This window comes from Myiozetetes cayanensis, unplaced genomic scaffold, assembly GCF_022539395.1.
Source record: "Myiozetetes cayanensis isolate MyiCay16 unplaced genomic scaffold, myiCay2020 scf10, whole genome shotgun sequence".
Classification (NCBI taxonomy): Eukaryota; Metazoa; Chordata; class Aves; order Passeriformes; family Tyrannidae; genus Myiozetetes; species Myiozetetes cayanensis.
Window position 1 is genome coordinate 9380618 of NW_026086605.1, and position 21819 is coordinate 9402436.

The window sequence follows — 21819 nt, forward strand, 5'->3', positions numbered from 1 at the left end:
AATCCCGCAGCTCCGCTCCGCTCCGGGAGCTGGGAGCGCTGGGAAACACCCGGAGCTGCCGGACCCGCCTGCGCTGCCCCGGCCGGGCGGTGCCGGCCCGAGAGCGCCCTCCGCTGTCCGCGACCGGCAACAGCAGCGCGGGGCCAGCAGGGCTCGGCTGAGCCGCACATTCTATAATGTGCTGATGCTTCAATAGGTACAGACACAGGTACACCCACTGTGTTCATTAATTGGAAGTGGAACAGCTGTATTTACTCTTTCCTCTTTCACATTTGGGGTGCTGGAAATTTAATGGAAAACATCTAGAAATAGTTCTTACACTTTCAAGATCTTTTTTCAGTATTGTTTTAGTAATTACTAGAGTTAAGGAGTCTACTGTTATGCTTTATGTTAGGGAATTGTTTCATGTCCTGATATTTCCTGCTCTTTAGAAACCACGGTTTCCCTTTCTAATGATTTCTTCTTGCTGTTTAAGAGTTGTTGTTACTCAGGTACAGACTGAACACCTGAACCCTATTGTGTCTGCCACCAGCTACGTCAAGGCAGGGTAAAGCTCATTAGCTTGTTTTCCAACCTCAGATGTGCTCAATATGCATCCACACCACGCAGCTATCCGGCACTGAGCCCGTCCAAGTCAGCAAGACATCCTACTCCTACAGTGTACTCTGCTTAATCTAACCAATCAATACTGACAATGGTGAGAAGCAGGAAAGAAATGCCAGGTAATTAATTCTGAGGACCTTCTAATTGTTGCTGCATGAAAAGCACCCTTTTCTCGCATCCTCGACATGTTTGTCTGGTCTTTGTTTTGTTCGAAGACTTTACAGAACAAACCAGGACCTTGCAAGACCAGGCTTGGAGGGGAGTTCGGTACCACGCTGAGACTGACAGAGAAGGGGGACCCTGAAGGTGAATTTGGCTTTGAAGAAAAATGCCAAGTTTGCATATCCTTGCACTCCTTATAGAAACAAGCACTATGGGCATCACAGCTCTTTAAAAGGAAGTGTCAGTAGAATACATAACCCATGGGTTTTCACTATTTAAAATGCCAGCAGAGACCGGGGAGAGGCAAATCTGCTTTGGGATTCTCCAATATTTGAGGCACAAAGCTCATGGAATGTTTTATTTCTCAGGTAAAATGGTGCACAAGTATTTTTTGTGGCTTTCATTTTTCCTCTGTAAAATAAACATCTTTAGTAAAGAAGTCCAGGTCCAAACAGGATTGGGGGAAGTTGAGAAACACAGTTTGGCTGCATTTTATAATAAAACAGCACAAAATCCAATCACAAAGAGTAGGTGGAAGATGATATCTGCAAGAGAAATAGACTAAATGTGAGTACTTCTCTGTCAGCTCCCTTTCTCTTTCTCTTCCCACCCCCTTCAGTGCAACTGCATGCCCTAGTGTGGCTCTGTCAACATATCAAATGTTAACAAACAGACTTTGAAAGTTGTGTTTCAAACCCTCTCCAAATAAAAAATGCTTTCAGACACCTCTGTTAACCCAGTAAAACATGATTGTTTCTTTTTGGGAACAGGGTGTGACAATATAAGAAAGTAATGTTCAGTATTGGAAGTTATAGCTATGATTTTATTGTCCAGAGTGAGAAATGTGCCAAAAGGAGGAAAATAAAGTGTATAACATTGGAAAAAAAATATGAAATATTTTCCCTTCTGTCAAACTTACTACATTTTTCATTTTTTTTTTCCTCTGAGGTATGGGTTTTATGTTGACAAAGTCACTCAAAATCCATGTTTGGGATTGATATTTTCATTGTCATACTTTGCTGTTTACCTGAGAGTGTGTAAAATCTGGATAAACCTTTGCCTATATAAAAGAAGAGGAAAAAGATTATATTGGGATGACATGTTTAAAATAGGGTAAAGTGCGCCTCATAAAAGCAGAACAGAAAACCTTTGCCACATTTTGAAATTCTGGATATTTCTTCCTCTTGGCTTTACTGTCTGAAGGTGTAAGAGGATTCTCGGTTCTTTTATCTTCTAAAATTGATGGGGGTTACTGGTGCAACACAGTGAGTTGTAATAATGCTGTTCTATGTGTATTTATAATTTTAAATTGGCTTTCAGATTGGGGTGGATGTAGTTGATAAACTGATATATAGGGCTATAGTGAAAACGTGATTTGTTCCGAGGACTTGTTTCAAAAGATGTGCTGGATCTACAGGATTAAACCAGCTCGGAGAGAAATTCCTGGTGCCTCCAGGAGGCAGCAGTTAGAGGAAACAGCTTGTTTTAGAATGGGGAAACCCGATGGCAGTGCAATTTATGTGTCAGGAGGGATAGGCACGAAGCATCCCTATAACACTGGCAGGTGTTGTGGGTATGCTGAAGTACCAACCCTCAGCGTAAAGAAAACCTCTCCTGCTGCTCCTAAGCCTGACCTCTCTCCTGCTCCCGTGTAACCTGTCAGAGCACGGCTGAGCTGCTGCCGAGGTCAAACGCGGGTGAGCAGAGTTTACCCTGCTAACCCTGGGTGTGAGAGGTTTGGCACTTTATGGTAAACGCCAAGTGGGTGCCTCTCCTCACTTTGTAAATGAGGGGAGTTTTACTGAACTCTTCTGCCAGGGCTTGGAGGGGACCGACTTCTGTTCAAGCCTCCTTCTGCCATGGGGGAAAGGGGTCTGGCAGAGCGCTTTGGCTCCCTCTGGTTACTCCTAAAGGGAGAAACATCCCAGAAACCCAGTCACTTACTGCGCACAGAGATCTCTGCCACTAAAACACCTCCGGTTTGTTCCATGCGCTGTTTTCGTCTATCACATATCTTAAGAGACCAGAGAGAAAGCCATATATACCAAAAGAATTATAAGATGATCCAAACACAATTCTCATGTTTCCAACCAAGAAAATTGCCATGTATTTTCTAAAGTCTTCCCCCCCCCCGCCTTTAATTTTTGGGATTTTGTGGTGCAGGAGAGATTTAGGGAGAGTCTTAACAATGCATTTTCTGAGCATTTTGGTGGACTGCCCTTCCCTCCCTGTCTTAAACAAAACTCCTGTCAAGACAGAAGGCGGAAAATAGAGCTCGATCTGTTTAACCCACGACCTCTGGGAAGGCTTCTGTGATTGTTTATTGCTAATGATAATTGTTGCCCGTTGGGTAGAAACAGGAAGCACCAAATCACTTCCATATAGATCAGCTCATGTCCAGCACTAATGATGCCTGTCATAGCTGACAAGGTCTGCATTGGAGCCAGTGCTCTACAGATTAAAGGTCCTTGTCCATCCCCTGACCTTTGCAGATCCCCAGCTGTGGGCATTTTTATTACAAACTCAGCATGTGGTAATTCTGGTTATGAGTTGTTTGTAAGCACAGACCCCTGGCTTGGTTCAACCTTAATTGCAGGAGACCACCAGCTGCATTTTTGAGTGGGAAGTGGGCTCCAGGGATGTTAGCCTGATTGAGTAATTATCCTGCACTGGAGAGTGAGGTGGGAATTCCACCCACTGCCTGAAAGGATGATATAGATGTTTAACAGTACTGTCAGAAGGGCAGATATGGAATAACGGGTTTGTGTTTTCTTTTAATTCTGATCTGTGACTGAATAAAAAGTTGAAGGAGTCTTTAAAAACAAACAACAAAATCTAAGCCTGGAGTTTTATCTTTTGCCATCAAAACTTAGAATTTCTAACAATGCATTTTTGTCAAACCTGCAGCCTTTTTGAGCCAGGTCCTCCCACTGCCCCGAGGGTGCTTTTAGCACTGAAATACTTGGTAAAATGGAAGAAGATCTACTTTCTCCCATTTTTTTCAGGCTTGGGTTTCACTGTGGCACTGTGGCTGTTTGTCAGACAGGAATGTAGTCTGGGATATAGACAAGAGCTGAGGTTTTCAATGGCTACCTTGCTTCTCAATATGTTTATTCAAGCTTCCCAATGGTGCATACGGTGCCTGTGGCATGACAGAAGCAGTGCCAGTGGCACGGCTGGGCACTCAGATTCACACACTGCAGTGCCTCCATCCACTGAGAGCCCTGGCACTGCCTCTACACCTGACATGCCCTTGGAAAGGTCTCAACATCCTCTGTCTAAATTTAGAACTGTGTATTTCTCCAGGAGGGAGGACTTACCACTGGGCAGGAGAACTTCTCACTGTCGCAGACGTGTGTCTCGCAGTGCAGCCACACCTTGGACAGCTTGGGGATGTTCTGGAAGCGGAAGGCATTGAACTGGAACGTCGCCCGGTTTGTTTTCCCGTTCTCGTGCACGATGATGGAGTAGTCTGCGGCACACCTGTGGTTGTGCATGGAGGAGCAGTGTCAGAGCCCCTGTGGCTTCAGTGAAACATCTCCTGAGGTGACAGTCTGATGAATGCATTTGCCCTGCTGTGGGCCGTGTTCTCCCTTGCTCCCTCATCCCCCAGCTCCCAGCTTTCTGTCACCCTCGGGGCTGGGCTGAGTAGGTGTGCTCCCCTGGGCCCCACCACCACCTACCCCTTGGTGATCAGAGGCCAGTGGATCTGGTAGAAGTACTCTGAGGAGGGAGTTGCCCAGCAGTTGTTGAGAACAACTTTGAACCTGGGGAGATACAAGCTCCAGATTAACAAGGAATGTCCCAATTACCAATTTATTACTGATTCCTCCTTCCCTTGCCTACCTGTCACTTAAGCCCTTAGCTTCCACGCCAGCAAATATGTCAGAGCCAATTTCTGATGTTTCAACGACGAAAGGGGCTTCCTTTATACTTGAAAACTTGGCATTCTTTGGAAGACAAAGACAAAGGTGTCATGCATTACTAGTAAATTGCAAAGCAAGGAACGATTCAACTTCAGACCCCCTGGAGAGACTGACTCCAGAAGTCTGCGTTCTTATTACCTGCAAGCTCCGAACTCTACACCTGGTAGTAGAACTATTGCAAGCCCAAGGTAGCATTTCAAAATCGTTTTGTTAATGTTTGGCTTATAATGACAGAATTTGATGCTGTTTAGGTTGCAGTATGTGCCATATCACAGAACTTGCAGCAGTACTGTCGCAAAAGTCTTACCAGTCCTCGTACTGCAATGAGTGGAACTTGATATAGTGCTGCTTTTTCTAAACTCTGTTGCTTTGCAGTGGTTTAGGGTACTATCTTGCTTTTCTTCACACCAAGTTTCTGTGTTGAAGGCCTGATTTCTATTCAAGTTCTAGCCCCTCACACTGAGTTACAATCCTTTGCTGTTATTGGGGTGTCACAGACCAAAGGGCAGGTGAGGCTGAAGTGTTTCCACTGGATTACACTGCAGTTTGTGTGCTGCTTCTGAATGAGGAAATGGGATCATGAAGCACCTAGAAGTGTAGCCCACCAGAGTAGAGGGCTGTGGAAGGCAGCAGCAGAGATGAATACCATGGCAAAATAAATCTTTAATTTTTTTCTTTTATCCCCACTGAAAATGAGAACAAAGTAAAAAAGGAGTGGTCTGGTAGCTTTCTGAGCTTGTTCTGTACTTATGCTCACCAGGAAAATATATTACTGCAGTTCATTCACTCCCTCCTTGACTCCTGGGAGCCATTAGAACAAGACAGTCATTTGGCAAAAAATTAAAGTACCAGAGATCCTTTCCTCACTGTCTATCATTTGTTTTTGTAACCATTCTGTCAGTTGACAGGAGCAGTGTGGTTCCTCCTGGGACCTTGCCAGTATGTATTACCTAATAATACATATTAGTGTGCTGTGTATCAGAAAAAAAGACCACAGGGGTGGTCATGTGGCACCCAAAGCCTGTCAAAATGTTTAGTGATCAATTAGCGCTCAAAATGTAGCATGTGGGAGAAGAGATTTCCACCTTGTGGTAAATACTCCCTCTACCTGGCCTATAAATTTAACACAGTATGCTATTAGTTGTGCTTTTTCTAGCTGCACTAAAATAGAGAGGCTGTTTTGGTGCTTTTGCCTGTGCTTTGATGGAGAAAAGACTCCAAGATCAAGAGCTGGCTGCTCCAACAGTGCAGTGGAGCTGTGGAGAGGAGAGGGAAGTTTCAAAAGATCTCCCTGATATCCAGGGACAGTATTTTGTTGGCAACAAAATTCCAGCATGACATAAAGATCTTTGGGGTACACGAAATATTTGCCAGGTGAGAGGACCGGGGAGAAAACTGCAAGAGAAATGCCTGGAGTTTTGCTGTGTCTGTAGAGACCATGTGATAGCAGCGGTGCCTGCAGATGCGTGCTGCTCTTGCAGTGGGACTACAAACAAGTTTTGCTTTTTATTATAAAATCTGTCATCAGGTTAGAAATGTACCTCTCAGCAGAAAAATCTGCCAGTTTTTGAGGGATTAAAAGAACAGTTGGCATGTGTCTGCTCTGTTCAGTTTAAGTATATCCCTGTTAATCAGCAGAAACAAGGACCCCTGCCAACCCCACTGCAATTATCTGTTCCAGGCTATTAATATGCTCTATGACACATAAAAGTCAGCAGCAGCAGCCCTGTTTTTTTCCAGCTCTTCAGGCTGAAGCCTGTGGAAGGTGAAGGTGAAAATCTGGATGGCAAAGAGCACTTACAGAGTAGAAGTTGAGGGACAGCTGACTTTCAAATGTGCCGGAGCTCCCGTTCTTCACATGGACAGTGGCCACCCTGGGGACATGACAAATTTCTGTATGAGTCAGGTGTGGTTCTGAGGACAGGGTAAGATGCACTCCCAAAAGAGGACGTACCTTTGGTCAAAGGCAGCCTGGTTCACCAGGTAGTGGGCATTGTATGTGCAGGTGAACGAGTAATTCACAGGCTGGTTCTTCACAATTACTGAGGAGTCATTGGAGACGATGGAGTTGTAGAAGTGATAAACGGGATTCTTGAACTGTGGATGGTGAGACCGAGAAATGTAGGCAGTACTGAGTCTTTGAGGCATCAGGAACAACTTTATAGTTTGAAACATGAAGACTTTAACACCATCCCCAAAGAAACGTGGTTAGGTAGCTCTTTATATGCTGTGCTGCCAATGCATATATCTTGCCATATGTAAATTCTTAATATGTAATACAGGTGCAAATGAACAACTAACACACAGAATAATATCTCTAAGCCTTCAAGTATTTTGCCTGTAGATGCAAAGCACAATGATGTGATTCTTACTTCTCGCTAATAGTGGAGTTTGCCTCCTTCTTCCATCAGTACCTAAAGCCTACTCCAAGCTGAAGACAGGACTTTCTAGAGTGAGTCCAGCCATTTCCTGAGTCAGAAGTGTTGACCTTGGTGTTGACCTTGATAGTCTTACCTCTGACTGTGTCCCACAGTATGATTTGTTTTTAGGTGACAGGTCTGGGATTGTGAATTGGTAATATCCCGAATCATGGATCCCATTATAGCAAATGCCTCCAAGTGCCAGCTGATTAACTTCCCATCCATAAGGACACTCTGGAATTCTGGTAATGATGGTTTTAGGATAGCAGTATACCAGAATTACATCTGAAAGGGAAATAATACATCTAGAGTTACTCACTGGTAATTTTCTTTCAAAGCAGTGGGTCTGCACAGTGACATTCCATTGGGTTTAACCTTCTGTGAGCAGGGGTTGTGCTGGCAGGTTCCCTAACGTGAGCAGCTTTTGCTACACAAAACCTTCTAATCAATGCAGAACTTTGTGTGAATTTTTTATCTTTCTGGAATGGCTGATTGAGAAGCAGAGACACTGCTGAGAAACCTGATGTGAAAAAGGGCTGCACTGGGATCTGTCAGAGTAGCTTATGCTGCAAAGCTGGCTTCTGTAATGCCACTGACTCTGTAAAAGTAATATTGGTGAAGTTGTTTGGTAGGCTTTCATAGATCTGCACCCTTTTGTAGTGGTGTACAGATCTTGGCCACAATAGATATTGCATCCTTTCTCTTCTTGCACTGGCATTGCAGTGCCAGAACAAATTGAATTTTTCCTATTGTCAAGTTAAAAGCTAAGATCTAAAAATGAACTGCAAAGCCTAGGTCTGCTAATAGCAATAATAAATGAACCAAACTCCCAGCCCTGTTAACAGCAGCGCAGTGTGATTGCTAATACAGCCATGAATATTGAACATCATAACATACAGACTGATTGCTTCATGATAGCAGAACTGGACATTTTTCAAAGACCATCAAGCAGTACTAGTTTGAATGCCTGATGGGAATTTAAAGGGCAAATATTGACTAACCATTAGTGACCTGAAAATTCAGAAAGACTTCCAATTATTACAGTGAGAAAAAAGACTTTTTGCCTGGAATGATTCAATTATTTCTTTTAAAGCCCTTGACACTCTCATTTTATACTAAAAGCCTCATTTTGCAGCCTTTCTGTGTCTCCCTGGGAATACTCAGTGGAAGTCAACTAAGGTCCTTAACAGCTTGCTTCTCTTTGGTCAACAAACCTTCAGCCCATGCAGGCTGATTTTGCTTGTGTAGATGGTCAGATTTATAACTCTGGCAACTTTATAGCTATGAAAATTCCCGCAGTTCAGAGGTACTGCTTGTGCAAATGAAGGTACTGAAATAAATGACTAGAGGGCCAAATACTTAAGATATACAATAAAATTACTGACAGTAATCTGACAGCAGTCGTGTACTAAAAGCAAACACTATATCAAGGCATATTCCAACACATCTCTAAAGCCCATTTCATAATTGTAGTGAAATCTACATTGCAGGTCTGTTTGGCACCAGCTCATTCCAGTTTCTAGGCAGTAATCAGTGTGCAATTAGAGCCTTCTCTTCAATGATTTTTTTTATTTTTCTTGTTTTAATATAGCAGTGTTGTTCAGGAGTTCAGCCCAGCACATTCAGTCACCACTAGCCATCTGATTGCAGTCAGTGGGACTAAAGCCCAGCTTGGGCAGCAAAGATCTGTTGCATCTAGCCTTCACTACTACAGATAACTTCTAATTGTTGTTGTTTTCTTTGCCATTTTGTGCTTTTGGCTTTCAATTTATTGCACTATGATTACTGAACAAAATGAAGTATATACCTAATTGTCTATGGGGCTAGGACTTCACTGGTACGTGCTTTATTGTGCTAGCTAAAAGCAGATCAATAAACAAAATGTAAGGATTAGCTCTGCAGAATTCACACTTTAACTTTCTGAAGGAAAACCTTTCGATTTTGAATTGAAAAAAAACTTTGGCCACTTAATTGTAAGAGAAGATTATAGAAGACTGAAGTTATTTTACCTGCTTTATTTGGACTGCAAGGCCCTCCAAGAGCTCGAGCCAAGATGACCAGCAGATATAGAGTAAGGGTCAGCATTTCTTGCAATGATCTGAGGACAAAGAGAATAAAAGCTAAAAATGTCTTTAAAATTGGAAACAAAAACAATACATTGTCTGCAGACCTGAAACTGTCAGTACTGTTATACGTGGGCTTTTTGCAGAGAGAAAAAAAATAACATTACTGATATTCTGTCACCCAATGTAATTGCATCTACAGGATAAATATTTCCAAGACCATTACTATCACTGGGTCCCTATTGTAACAATATTACTATTTCAGTTTAGTGGTGGCTTTTAATTATTCTAGTTTGATTTCTTATGAAGGTTCTAAACCTGGTGTTAATATTACCAAATGAAGAAATATGATGCAAGAACATATACAGTGTGCTTAAAATTTAGTGCTGAAACTATTCTCTATGATGATGGCTATCTTCACTTCATGTAGCTCAGTTCTGGCAAATTATGCATTTTCTCCTTTGCTACTCAATGTTGGGTTTTACGAAAACATAGATAGCAGTAATTTACATTTTCATTCCAATCCTCAAATATGCAAGTTGTTTCCCACAGGGAGAAGCATATATTACATGTGGGATTCTCATATTTTCCCTTTGTAGGGATATATTCTTCAGTATCAGCACCTCATATACACATCACTAAGAAGACTGTCAGAAGTAGTAGATGTCATTTAAGTAAAGAAAAAAACTCATCCAAACTCAGTATTTCTAATAAAAACAATTAACTCCAACATTTTCACTCAACCTCTTTAAAATATATATTTATAAAAGGCTCATAAAATATATTTCAGTGACAATTCCTTCTAATTATAATCCTAGGCATTCTAAAAGAAATTAATTGTTATACCTACAGGACAAGAAGGGGATAAGTATTTCAGATTTTCATTCCGGTCTTATTCCAATAGCTGCACTGTCGGCTCTTCCCAAGATGTCCTCTTTCAAATGAACCCAGCTGGCATTATCTTCGCTTTATATAAGCAATCTTGTAAAAGGAGCCCATCTCTGGTTAAATCTCAACCCGCCAGTATTGTCCAGTGTGGGAGAAGAAAAAAAAAGAGTTATAGAAAAGCAGTTCTCTTCCCCTAGATGGGACTGTACTGCTGCTGCAATTTGATTTTTAAAAAGTCTTTCTATGGTGGTTTTTTCACAGATCTTGAAAACAACTGAAGAGAAACCTGCTGAAGGTACTAAGTTTTTGTTTTACAAGTTAATTAGGAAAATGTAGAATTTCTGCAGAGGTGAAGCCACAACTGCCTTCTAGAATTCAGTTAAAAATTATTTATAGGAATTAGATGCTTGTCTTAAATGGCTTGTGGACCATGTCAAACTTCTGTGCCCTGTAAGTGGACAAAAGTAATGGCAACAGATCATATACCATCTTAGGGGTTGGGTTTTTTACTTACGTTTTCTAAAAGTTCATAGGCATGTTACCTGAGTTTAGGTAGGCTCTTCCATAAACCTAAGCATTATATTACATAATTATAGTACATAATACTACAAAATTATAGTACATAATACTACATGCATGTAAGACTATGTAATATAAGTACTACACTACAGGTTGTGTAAAATTTACCATTGCACCGAAATAAATTTGCTTTCCATATGGCCATCAGTCATGAGGTTGCCTTTGACAGTCTTAGTCAGCTGGTAGGATTTTCTGGTGACCCATTACATCCTGTTTGTATCAGCTTTTAGTGACAGACACGGAAAAAAGCACTTGGGTATGCTACTGCTATTACAGCATAAGAATGTGGGCTGTAAACACTTGCAGTATAAACTGGCACAGCCTCAACTTTGGGCATGTGTGTATCTACCCAGTTCCATGTATTGTTGAACTGCTCTGATATCTGTCTTGAGTCACAAAACACAGAGGATCTCACTGACCTTGCTTGTGGGACCCAGTCCCGTGGGGCTGCTCACAGATGATTTGGTATCTCCTCTTGTGGAGAACCTCATTCTCCCCATCCATGGCAGGACTTTGGTGTGGATATGCCTTCTCTCAAGGGATTTTTGGCATATAGGAGAGACACGGTATTAAAGCTGTACTAGTTGTCATTAGTCTGGAGCTTTTGGAAGAGGAGAGTGGAGCACAGCGGCCCTGTCATTAACCCAAAATGCTAGACAAACTGCCTGTGGGTGAGATTTATGGGTGCACCTTGAGGACAGCACTCACTACAAGAAGAGTTTCAAGCTGAAAGCCATGAGCACAGCAGAGCCATGAGTGCACCATGCCCTGTGAGGGCTGCTGGCTCTCAGCAGTGATGGTGTGCAGGTGAACTGCAGTGATACAAAGATGTAATTAGGGTGCCTTCTGCTTCTGGCAAACTGATCCAAATCCCTAAAGAAAGGTTGTAAAGCCTGTACATTTCTCTGCTTAGTTTCAAATAGTAAGTCTGAATCTAGATAGAAGCTTCATAGGGATTGCAATACAGAGCAAATAATGGGCTGCTCTCACTATTGTTGTGAACCAAGTCCTGCAAGCCATCACATTCTGATTTAAATGAGATTACTTAAAGATGGACAATGGATAAAATCCCTTGCTTGTTGTTATTTTAATCAAATTAAAGAATAATCCACTGAACAAGGGCTAAAGCTCATAAATCATTTGGTATTACCTAAGTAGGGATTATCCTCATCAGAAATACTAAAACAAGGAAAATTTAACTCCAGGTGTCTGTTTTGTAGCCTCACCTCAAATCCTGCAGGCACTGAGGCCTAATTTTGATTTCCTAAGCCAAACTGAATAGACATTGTGTAAACTCCTTTTTGTCTTTCTCTGTGTGTGTGTATTTGGTCTGTAGCCAGGAGCCAGGGTTTATAGTGAGACATTATGATCAAGACTGTTATCAAGAATATATAACCCAGTAACAAGGGGAGGCTTGCAGGAGAAAGCCTGTGACTTTGGACATGAGAAAGCCCTCATGACCTTGTACAAGCTGATTCTTCAAGCTCAAGGGATCAGTTTCAGCCCTGGGGTTGGACTTGGTCTGTCAGGTCTGCCCCCAAAGAGCTGATTTGGAGCATAAGATATTTGGCTAACCTTGTTTAGCTATAGTGGTTAACCTCACCATAACATTAACAAAGCTCTTGAAACACAGATTAGCTTTTTACTGATGATTTTTAGCAAATACTGTAATTAAATTAGCATTGGTGTAATGCTGGAGGTTTCAGTGGAATTACTCCAAAATGCATCTTATCCCACAATTTGTAGAAGAAAATAAATCTCTTGCTATCTTCTCACAGAAAACTAATCTCCATGTACATAATGGTCCTTTTAGGCAAAAGGTAGAAAACAGAATGAAAACCATGAAACAAATTTGGCAGAAGTGCCAGCTGGTGTATAGTAGTCTGCATTTGCATAAGAAACAAGCACAAAATGTACCTAAGCCGACCAGCACTTGATACCTGCACTGATCAAAGGTGAGGGCTTGGGGAAGGGTTAGGTTTCTCTCAGTAATTGCGTACACAGAAAAAGGAAAGCCATTAACTTGTAAAACAGACCACTGAGGATTGTTGCAGTTCCCTGACTCTTTCCAAGCCCATGGAATAATCTCAGCAATCTAAGTATCTGTAAAGATTTCGACAAAGAGCAAATGAAGGCCTTATTGAGAGTTTCACCTACAAGGGCAGCTTGTCTCTCCAGCCTTGTTCCTCACATTGTGATGGAAAGCTGTGTGAGTATCTACTGTCTGGTTCTTACACGAAGCAAATGAGGTTCTGCTGTTTGAATCTGCAAGGGATATTGTGACATCTAATTTTCATTGGGTTTGGATAAAACAGTAAACCTGCAGAGTCCCTTAGATATATGGAAGGACTTGATGGGACAATGAGGATCAATGGAGACAGCAACCTGATTCCAGGAGTGAGATCTGGTGACATTCATCTAGAGGCAGAAATGTGTTAATGATGGTGTTTCCACACCCCAAAACCTGGCATACTCAGTTTTGTCTGAAATGAGGAATGTATTTATCCCACAGGCATAGAGGCATCCATGCTGGGACTGGAAGCATAGCAACTGCATTTATATTGGGACTGATTTGAGTTAATGGATCCTGTTGAAAATGCAGCGCTGTGTTGGTACAATCAAACTTTTCCTGAAGCTTACTGTGTAGACTTATTGCCTCAAGTCATAAATACCTTACAGATTTAAGGTTGTTTTGCCTTTTATAGAGTAAATACCTTTCCAGTAGTTTGTTACTCATGGCACGTGGTTGGTCACTCACTTCAGCACATGACTGAGTCACCACCCCTGGAGGTGGATGTAGATGTGGCACTAAGGGACTGATTAGTGGTGGACTTGGCAGTGTTAGGACAGTTGAAGATCTTAAAGGTCTTTTCCAATCTAAATGATTCTATTCAGTGAATGTTTTAACCTAGTTAGCAGATTATAGAATCATGCAGGTACGTAATAGAGCCTCTGGCACCCACAGACACTCTGCAGCCTAAATCCTCGGGTAGCTGATATTCTTCTGTAGCTGCACAAAATGTATCAGAAGAAGGAGAAATTACAGGAAACTATCTTTGTAGAAGAGTCACATAAAAATCAGAGACAGATGTTCAGGCCACTGGAAGAGACAGTGTTCTGCTCTAAACTTCCTCATGCATCACCTGTCTGTCTGTAACTACGCAACACTGAATCATAATTTTTCAGCAATCACCTGGAGCCATAGGCTTGATGAGACATTGCTGCTGTTGTTACATGCACTCCCAGGGTGTGGGTGAGCACAGACTCTCACCTAAAGAAGCATTCCCTTGACACTTCTGCTGTTCAAGACAAGTATTTACAACAGCAAGTCTTGCCGAACACAAAATTGTGGCTGAAGTAAATAATAATATTTCACATTCAGCTGAATGCCTGATCTTATTGCTGTTTATCTTTGCCAGCATATTTAGAGCAATGTTCTATGGAAGCTTTTCCAGCAAAGTTCTGCCTGGAGTTTGCTACTGTTGGAACAAAACATCGGTTTCCAGCTGAGTTTCCTTGAAGCCTTTGTGTGGGTAAGTGCTTTATTTGGTGTATTTTTTATGGGCTGTCTTGGAGCTAGCTAGTTATGCAGGATAAGGATGGGGCTTGATTTAATAAAGACATGGTGCTTGATTTAATAAATGCATGAGAGATGTAAAACAGGTCTTGCGAGACCAGAACGGATGACTTACACTGGTCATGTGAGACCTCAGTCGTCCTTGGGCTGCCACAACTTGCCAGACACTTGATTAATTTGCCTAAATGAGTCGTGTATTGTGTTAGCAGGTGCTGTAAGGTGGCCAAGATATCCTATGACTCCTCTAGGACTACTTTTGGAGTGGGATCTGGAAGCCAGACAGGATACTCAAGGACGCACAGACTGGGTGTCTGTGTGTGGGCATCCGAATTGAGCCAGACACACTGCCCTGGTTGGCTTGACATTAATTTTTGTTTGCCTTGAGTCTAAGCAGCCCTTCACACTCTGTGCCACACATGCCTGAGCCTGCTCTAGTCGGCACAGGGCCCTCAAATTCCTCACTGGGTGCCCAAGGCAAGCTTCCAGGTAGAAGTTGGAGCACTTCTAGGGGAAAGATAGCTTTGAACCATGCAAGCGAGGAGAATTGCATCTGGTCTCCCATAGTCCTGGGCAAGGGCTCTGACCACCAGACCTGTCTCCTCCAGCTGTTCTTTGAAGAATGTGTGGCTGTGGCTGCTGAGCTCGGCTGTATTCAGAGCTGCTGTCCCACCTGGCCTGCGCCAGAGCAGAACTGCAGGAATTTTCTGTTGAGAACACATGGATTAAGTGTTCTGTAGTGGAACAATGTTATTGGGGAATAGCATTCTGTAATCACCTGAATGTGGCCTAAATCATTTCTGGTTAAGTGCTGTTTTGGATCTCAACCATATTGTCCTGTATAACACCTTGTAAGCCTTTTAGTTCTTGTTATCTTAACAACAGGTCTTGATCTCCTGGCACTGTGGGGCAGAAATCTTACCTCAGTGTGGGAGAGGATTTTAAGAGTAAGGTGAGAAAGAAGTAAGAATGGACTTTTTGTGTCATTCATCAGCTTAATCTTCTCGGGTTGACAGCTGGCTCTGACACAGTGACCATTGCTCTTCTTGCTCCAGTAATGCTCTCTTTTCTGGGCATTATCCCACTAGTGCTGGAAAGGTTGCAGATATATGATGTTTCTCTGCTTGCATTGGATTATGTCACCACAACTTTAAAAGAGTCTGCATTACCTGTCTGATCTTCTACTTGATTCTCAACCATGTGTATTGGCCATAAATAATGCTGCTCACCCAGCCTGCACGCTCTGTTACGGAAAAGCTGACAAAAACAGGACTATGGTGCATTAAAAATATACCCAAGGCAAGTTTATCCTCTGGTGTCCCTCAGTGGTGGTTCCATTGATTTCTGAGAAACTGACCCTAAATGCCTGCTGCTTATTATAAATATATAGTTAAGTAATAAAAAAACAAAGCAAAGAAAAATGAAGGTGCAAACTGAGAAAAATTTCAGAAGGAGGAATTCTGAATTACAATATGGGACTTGATTGCCATATAGCTTGAAAGTGCCTCTGTCCATTCACATTCCCAAGCCTAGAAGTCTTTCCTCAGATTTGCAGTCTTTATTGCCCTGGGAACCTGGAGTGCTCCTGCTACCTTCGTAGCACCTCTACCCCTACCTGAGCTACAAAGCCCTTCTCCAGCTTCCTGACTACCCCATGGTCTGAGCCAGCTGAGTTATAAACCTGCTTTGTGGGATTGTGATGATAGGATCACACACATGAAGGACTGGTAAAAATCAGGTTCTTGAAATGCTCACCATAATTCCTATCCTCTGAAGAGTTGGGATCCATGCATTATTCCTATGAAATAAACTTTCAATATCTGTAGTGCTGCCCTCTCAAATCAAATAAAAACCTCTCCACTTCCATCAATAGCAGCTGCTGATCAAAATCACAGTTTTGGTTTCCCAAGCTACATAATCCTGCTAGCTCGTTCTAAGACCTACTTTCCTTAGCACACTGTGTCCATTATACTGGTGTTGTCCTCATTTTTGAAAGTTTGTGATTTTTCAGCAGTCTGATAGCATCATCCTTGGAGACAGGCTCTTTTTCTGTGAAAGGGATCTGTTTGTTATCAAGAATTATGTGGCTCTGAGAGCTACATATACCAAACTTAACTGCATTAATTAGCTTGTGCTGTGCTTGTAAACTGATCATAATAATACTTATCACAATCTTAGTGCCATTATCTCTGTTTTGCAGATAATGGAACTGAGACACAGAAAGACAAAGCCCAGTGTAGGGCTCTTGAGACGCCCATACTGCTCTTTTCCTGTGTCGGTCAAGCAGAAGCTACCCAAGCAAACTTTGGGTGGGTTTGTCTGTGAATGGATTGCCTGGACTCCCAGGCCATGTCTTCTGGAACAGAGGACTCCCACTTATCTCAGAGGCTATTTTGCCACCTAAAGTAGTAAATTCCCCCTGCTTGCCAGTTTAACATTCACGCTGGCCTTTATGCCTTATTGACAATGATTGGATGATCAGCAATCCATTACCAGTTGAGTGTCTCAGTGAATTTTCCTCTTCTGGTGCCATAAACAAAGTTTTTCCTCCCACTTTGTCAAGACATAGCCTTTAATGCATTCAGTCTAAAGGACCAAAAAGGTCACTTTCTGAGACTTCCCACAGATAACAGACCAAATTTCAGATCAGTTAAAGGATGGAGTTTTCTTAAGATTGCACCAACACACTAATGATGAGACCCATTGAGATGGTTCTTTCCATTCACCATGTTTCATAGTAGTAGAGAGATGTTACAGTTTCATGTAGTGGAAAGAAGCAGAGCAATTGGTCTAGAGGTTTGAGGCACTCAGTTGGGTATTCATTTACTTGTTGCACTTATGACTCAACCAGTTGCAAATAGAAAACAGATCTTACCTTTTTAACTGACTGTGTGAGGGCTTCTTGGAGAATTCACCAAAACACCAAATGCAAGAGATGGCTGTGGTACTCCCCACGTACAGCTCTTCAGGGATTTTCGTGGGCTTCCTCTGATAGCCAAGAGAAATCTGAAACCTTTGTATTTTCTTCTGCTGAGCTGTAGCTGGTGTTGCATTGATTCACTCAAAATCAATTTGACTATCCCATATGATGGTCAAAAGTACTATTTGCTACCTTTCAAAATGACAGTTTGTCTCTTTTAGTGGGGCTTTTAGTAAAGTAATTTGGAGGAAATATGCAGTCTGCAGAAAGCTATCATTTCGATCTAAGCTGGCTGAACAGAGCATTGTGGTTATCTGAAAAATGTATGCAATTATAATATACCAGTGGCATTCATATGGTATTTCCTATAAGCTATTCCAGAAAGTATGACACTGCAGTTCTTTTATGAAAATCCCTCAGGATTACCTTCCAAGGGATTCATAGATTTGTTCTCAGTTACCCACTATAGCTCCAAGTACTCAATTCTCTAGGACAGACTGTGCTGAAGACTCTAGATTGATTATGCTGTTAATGACGCAGGAAGCTCTGCTTCTGTTTGTTTATTCTGAGATTAGCTAAAATTAGAAGATGACCTTATGTTCCTGATTTAATTTAAAGGCAAAAATACAAGTTACTGATTCTGATGATTTTTTTCTGGAAATATGGTCTCGAGAGCCAAAGCTCAGAAGGTATCTTCCTTGAGCTGTGAGTCAGTTTTTAAGTGATTTGAAATGAAAGGTGTCTGAGCCAATATATGATATGTCTGAACCAATATATGATATATATGAGCAATAACTCCTGAGTAAATTCCAAGGTAATGCCTTAATGTGCTATGCTGGACATCTACAGATATATAAGATTTTGAAAGATCAAAGGGGTGTCAAAGCCTTGCTTTAAATGCTTGAAAACAGCTGGATAAATTCAGTAAGTGTTATTGGGACAGACATGATCTATTGGCTGTGCCAAAAGCACATGAAGTTGAAGTGCTACTCTTTGCATGTCTGGATGGTCTTGATATCTTAAAAAAAAAAAAAAAAAAAAGAGTAAAAAGAACAGGGAATACTGAATCTTTGACAGCAATAGGTTGGGAAAACACATTGTTGATGTTTCAGAAAGGGTGTAAGCCTTAAAGTGCTGATTTTGAAACACTAGGAAAGGGTTTGTTTTCACACTTTTACTTAAGATCAGTTTTGGTTTTTCTTAGTAGACTCCAGAACAAAGTGTACCCAAATCAATAGTCAGTTCTGAAAATGTAAGCCAGTTTTAGAGTATTCTGAGACATTTTGCTAGAAACCCTTTGGAAAAAAAATGTAGTTTAAATGCCCACACTCTACATCTAATTCTGGGGACAGGTGTGGTATTATTTTGACATAGGTAAAGTAAATGAATATGAATGTATAGAAGATACAGTGATGATAGTCTTTTCTATGTTTGCAATACCTTTCATTCCAGGCTCTCAGAGACCTTTATAAAGATTTTACTCCAGTCGCCAACTGGCCAGGAGATGGTGTTAGTGGTGTTCTATAAACAGACAACATGTGACACAGAACAGCAAAGTGACTCACTCTCATATGAAAGCTGGTATAGGCATTTCACCCTCCTCTGCATGCCGTCCCATCTCTCGGATCTTTCCTTGGCCTGTTCTGATTATTTGCACTATCTACAATAATTGTTATTTAGTGTTGTCCTTTCAATATGGCAAGCAAGCAACAATATGAAGGCAAACGTAATTTTCTTGTATCTTTGTGGATACATTAGTTAACTAATAATGCAGGTAATTTACTATCAGGTAAGTTAGAACAGACCAAAGCCTACATCACTCAGGAACAGCAGAAGTGAGTGAAATAAGTTCAGTCATCCAGACACTTTTTACTTCTCTTCTAAGCCTTAATCTTGTGGCTAGTAACAAGTAGTTTGGAAAGATGTTCCTCTTCCTCTCTAGGACAAGAAATGCCATATGCTCCATTCTTCCTTCACCTCCTTTCAGGAGCCAACTCAGCTGACATTCCCAGTTGCAGACTTACCCCAAACCTTCCGGTCTCCTTTTCTATCAGTGTTGTGAATTCCTATACCAGCTCATTTCTCCAATTCCTAGTCTTCATTTTCCTTATGTAGTTGCAACCCTTACTGTCTGTCCAATATGCCACTAAGACCACACTGTCTGCAGGTGTTACTATATAATGTCACCTTCTGGTATTGTAGGCTGGCTTCTCACCCTCACATCTCTTTCTTTGTTTCCTCTCCTACCACCCATCTGTTAAGTTACCCCTTCCACTGAGCTCAGCAAGCACTCTTGCTCCTACAATCTCCTTAACTTCACGATTTTTCCCATGCTACTTAAATGTGTTTGTGTGTGAGGTTTTGATTGTAAATCTTTCCTTCCAACATTTCTTCAGTTTGTGCAGTGTTTCCATTGTGGTTTCCTACTTCTCCTTCCGCCTCTGCTCCTCTCACCAGCAGTATGACATCAGCTAGAAAAGGCTCCGTGGGCAGGGAGACAGTGTTGGTGCTGGGCAGAAGATGGTGGTCAGCTAACACAATTCCTTGGCATCAGGTTGTTGCTGTGATCTCAGGTTATTCATGCATGGGTTTGCCCTTTTTCCAGCTATTTTAATAATTTCCAAAGGGAAGGAAATAAAGGCTCTTGTGCTTCCTGTGCTACTGCACAGTCACAGCCAGCCTGGACCCTTTAGTCTCAGTCTAACCACACTCTCTTGAAGTGAAGTGAGGAGGCCAGGTACAGCCTGAGTTTTACTGCTTAGAGGCCCCAGAAGCTCAAAGGACAAAGAGAGAAACTGTACCTTGATATTTCATTTCTCTGCCCCTGACTGTGAACCGCCCTTGCCTCTCATTGTGAACAGATCACACAAGAGGGGCAGTTCCTTTTTTTCTTATCTCTTATTTATCTGTCCATGCCAAAGTTGGGGGCATCCTGACTAGTGGACAATGTAGCTCTTGTGCAGGGACAAGCCCTGATATTTGTATCTAAAAGCTGTATATAGCCATCTTATCTACAATCATTATTATCTTTTAGATTTAACATACTGGACAGAGTGTCCTGAATGGCCTGGGAAAAGAGCCATTGGGATTAAAGGTCACTGAGATCAATTATGCTGATGATTTATTTATGTGGTTGACTATTGTGATGGTGATAGATTTTTCTGCTTGGCCAGTAACCTTAAATATTAAAATGCTTTCTTTTGAAATTACCTTACTATTCTATGCAGAACTTCCTTTAAGTCTAGGGGTACTTAGCACCTAAATACATTTAAAAAATTGACCTAAGTGATTTAGATGGCTAACTCAAATTTTTAAAAGATGTTATTTAGGAATCTAAACCTAGTGATTTTCAGGATCACAAAACTGATGGACTTCTTTCCACTATTACCAGTACTGGCAGCTTCTTCCTCTACATTTGCCAAATAAATCTATTGCATTTTGAGTTTCATACAGAACAGCTTTTTGAAAAATAACAGCTATCTTTCACTAAGTACCTTTTCCAATGAGCTACTTTGTCTGCAGTACTACTTTACAACAAGGCTGTTGAGCCCACCATGTATTCCTCAGTTTGGTCTTCATTCTGCAAGTACAGAGAGCCTCCATCACTTCTGAGGGCAACTTTGAGTTGTTGCCCTGAGAATGTTGGCAGAGAGGGCCATTTGGACAAGCAGTGTTCACTCTAAAGGTGCTCCCTTGCCCTTAACTTATTTTAAAAAGACATCTGATTAGAAGATAATGCTCCATCCTGTCAGGAGAGTGTATTTTTAGGATATATTCATATTTCCATAGGGTTCCTTATTTCAATTTTTCAACCAAAATCTTCAGAGAATGAATGCAGAAATATTGCAGTGCTCTTGGGGACTGGAAGTCTGAAACTTGATCAGTTGTGCTTACAAATCTGGAAGTACTTCCTGATGGGAAAGTTTTCTGTCTCACTGAATTCTCTGAAGCAGAAATCTTTTCTCCCAAGAATTGTATTAACTGAATTTTTTACTTAAGAAGGGTGGAGGAAAACATCTACTTATTCCATATGCTTCTTTTTAAAGTCTGTTCTTTAAGAAATTGAAAATGCCTGAGTGTGTGAGTAAAATTGAATACAAAGGACAGTTAACACAGAATTGGAAATTTGTGTATGAGAATGTGAGAATGCAGAAAATAGGCAATTGTGGTTTGGGTACACACATATGGAATCCTAAGGAAAACAGCAGTAGAATTCAGGAAATATTTAATCAGAGTTTTGGTCATACCTTTGGCTCAAGTTTGGTAAATGTGTGACTACTCAAGGTAAGGATACCAGAACAGGAACATTTTTAACAGGCTACTGACTGTTATTTTAAATGGGCCTTGTAGCTTCATGACTCTCTTAGATATAGTGCTAATAAATTTCTTGGGTGTAACAGCATCATGTTTTGTTGAAATTTTTTATTATTTTACTAGAAAATAATTTTTTCACTGTCTTTTAACTGAGAAATCTTTTGAATGCAATTTAATTGCTGCTAGTAGGATACCCTTCAGGAGCTTATTATCCTCACTCTTGATGGAATTTCTGTTGCTGTAGTGATGATGTTTTTCAAACATGGTTTTGTAAAAAAAAATCTAAGGTTATCATTAGTATATAATTATGATAATCAATTATGATAACTTCAGTTTGCCTTCCTGTGATACTGTGTACATATCTACAATG

At 41.3% G+C, this 21819-nt stretch overlaps 1 protein-coding gene across 2 annotated transcripts; it reads right to left on the reverse strand.

The window, feature by feature from the left end:
* Positions 1-1108: 1108 nt before the first annotated feature.
* On the reverse strand, positions 1109-17417 carry TECTB (tectorin beta). Of its 2 annotated transcripts, XM_050305399.1 has the most exons (12): positions 17091-17417; positions 10025-10185; positions 9121-9209; positions 7206-7396; positions 6646-6788; positions 6493-6565; positions 4612-4715; positions 4449-4532; positions 4086-4248; positions 2710-2779; positions 1793-1825; positions 1109-1310 (listed from the first exon to the last, which is right to left on the reverse strand). In XM_050305399.1, exons 3-12 carry the CDS (start codon positions 9194-9196, stop codon positions 1258-1260), a joined length of 990 nt encoding a protein of 329 aa, XP_050161356.1. In that variant the 5' UTR covers positions 9197-9209; positions 10025-10185; positions 17091-17417; the 3' UTR covers positions 1109-1257. The 2 variants fall into 2 exon arrangements, with proteins under 2 accessions (XP_050161356.1, XP_050161357.1); XM_050305400.1 differs by lacking the exon at positions 17091-17417 and having other exon boundaries at positions 10021-16973.
* Between the last annotated feature and the right edge of the window lie 4402 nt (positions 17418-21819).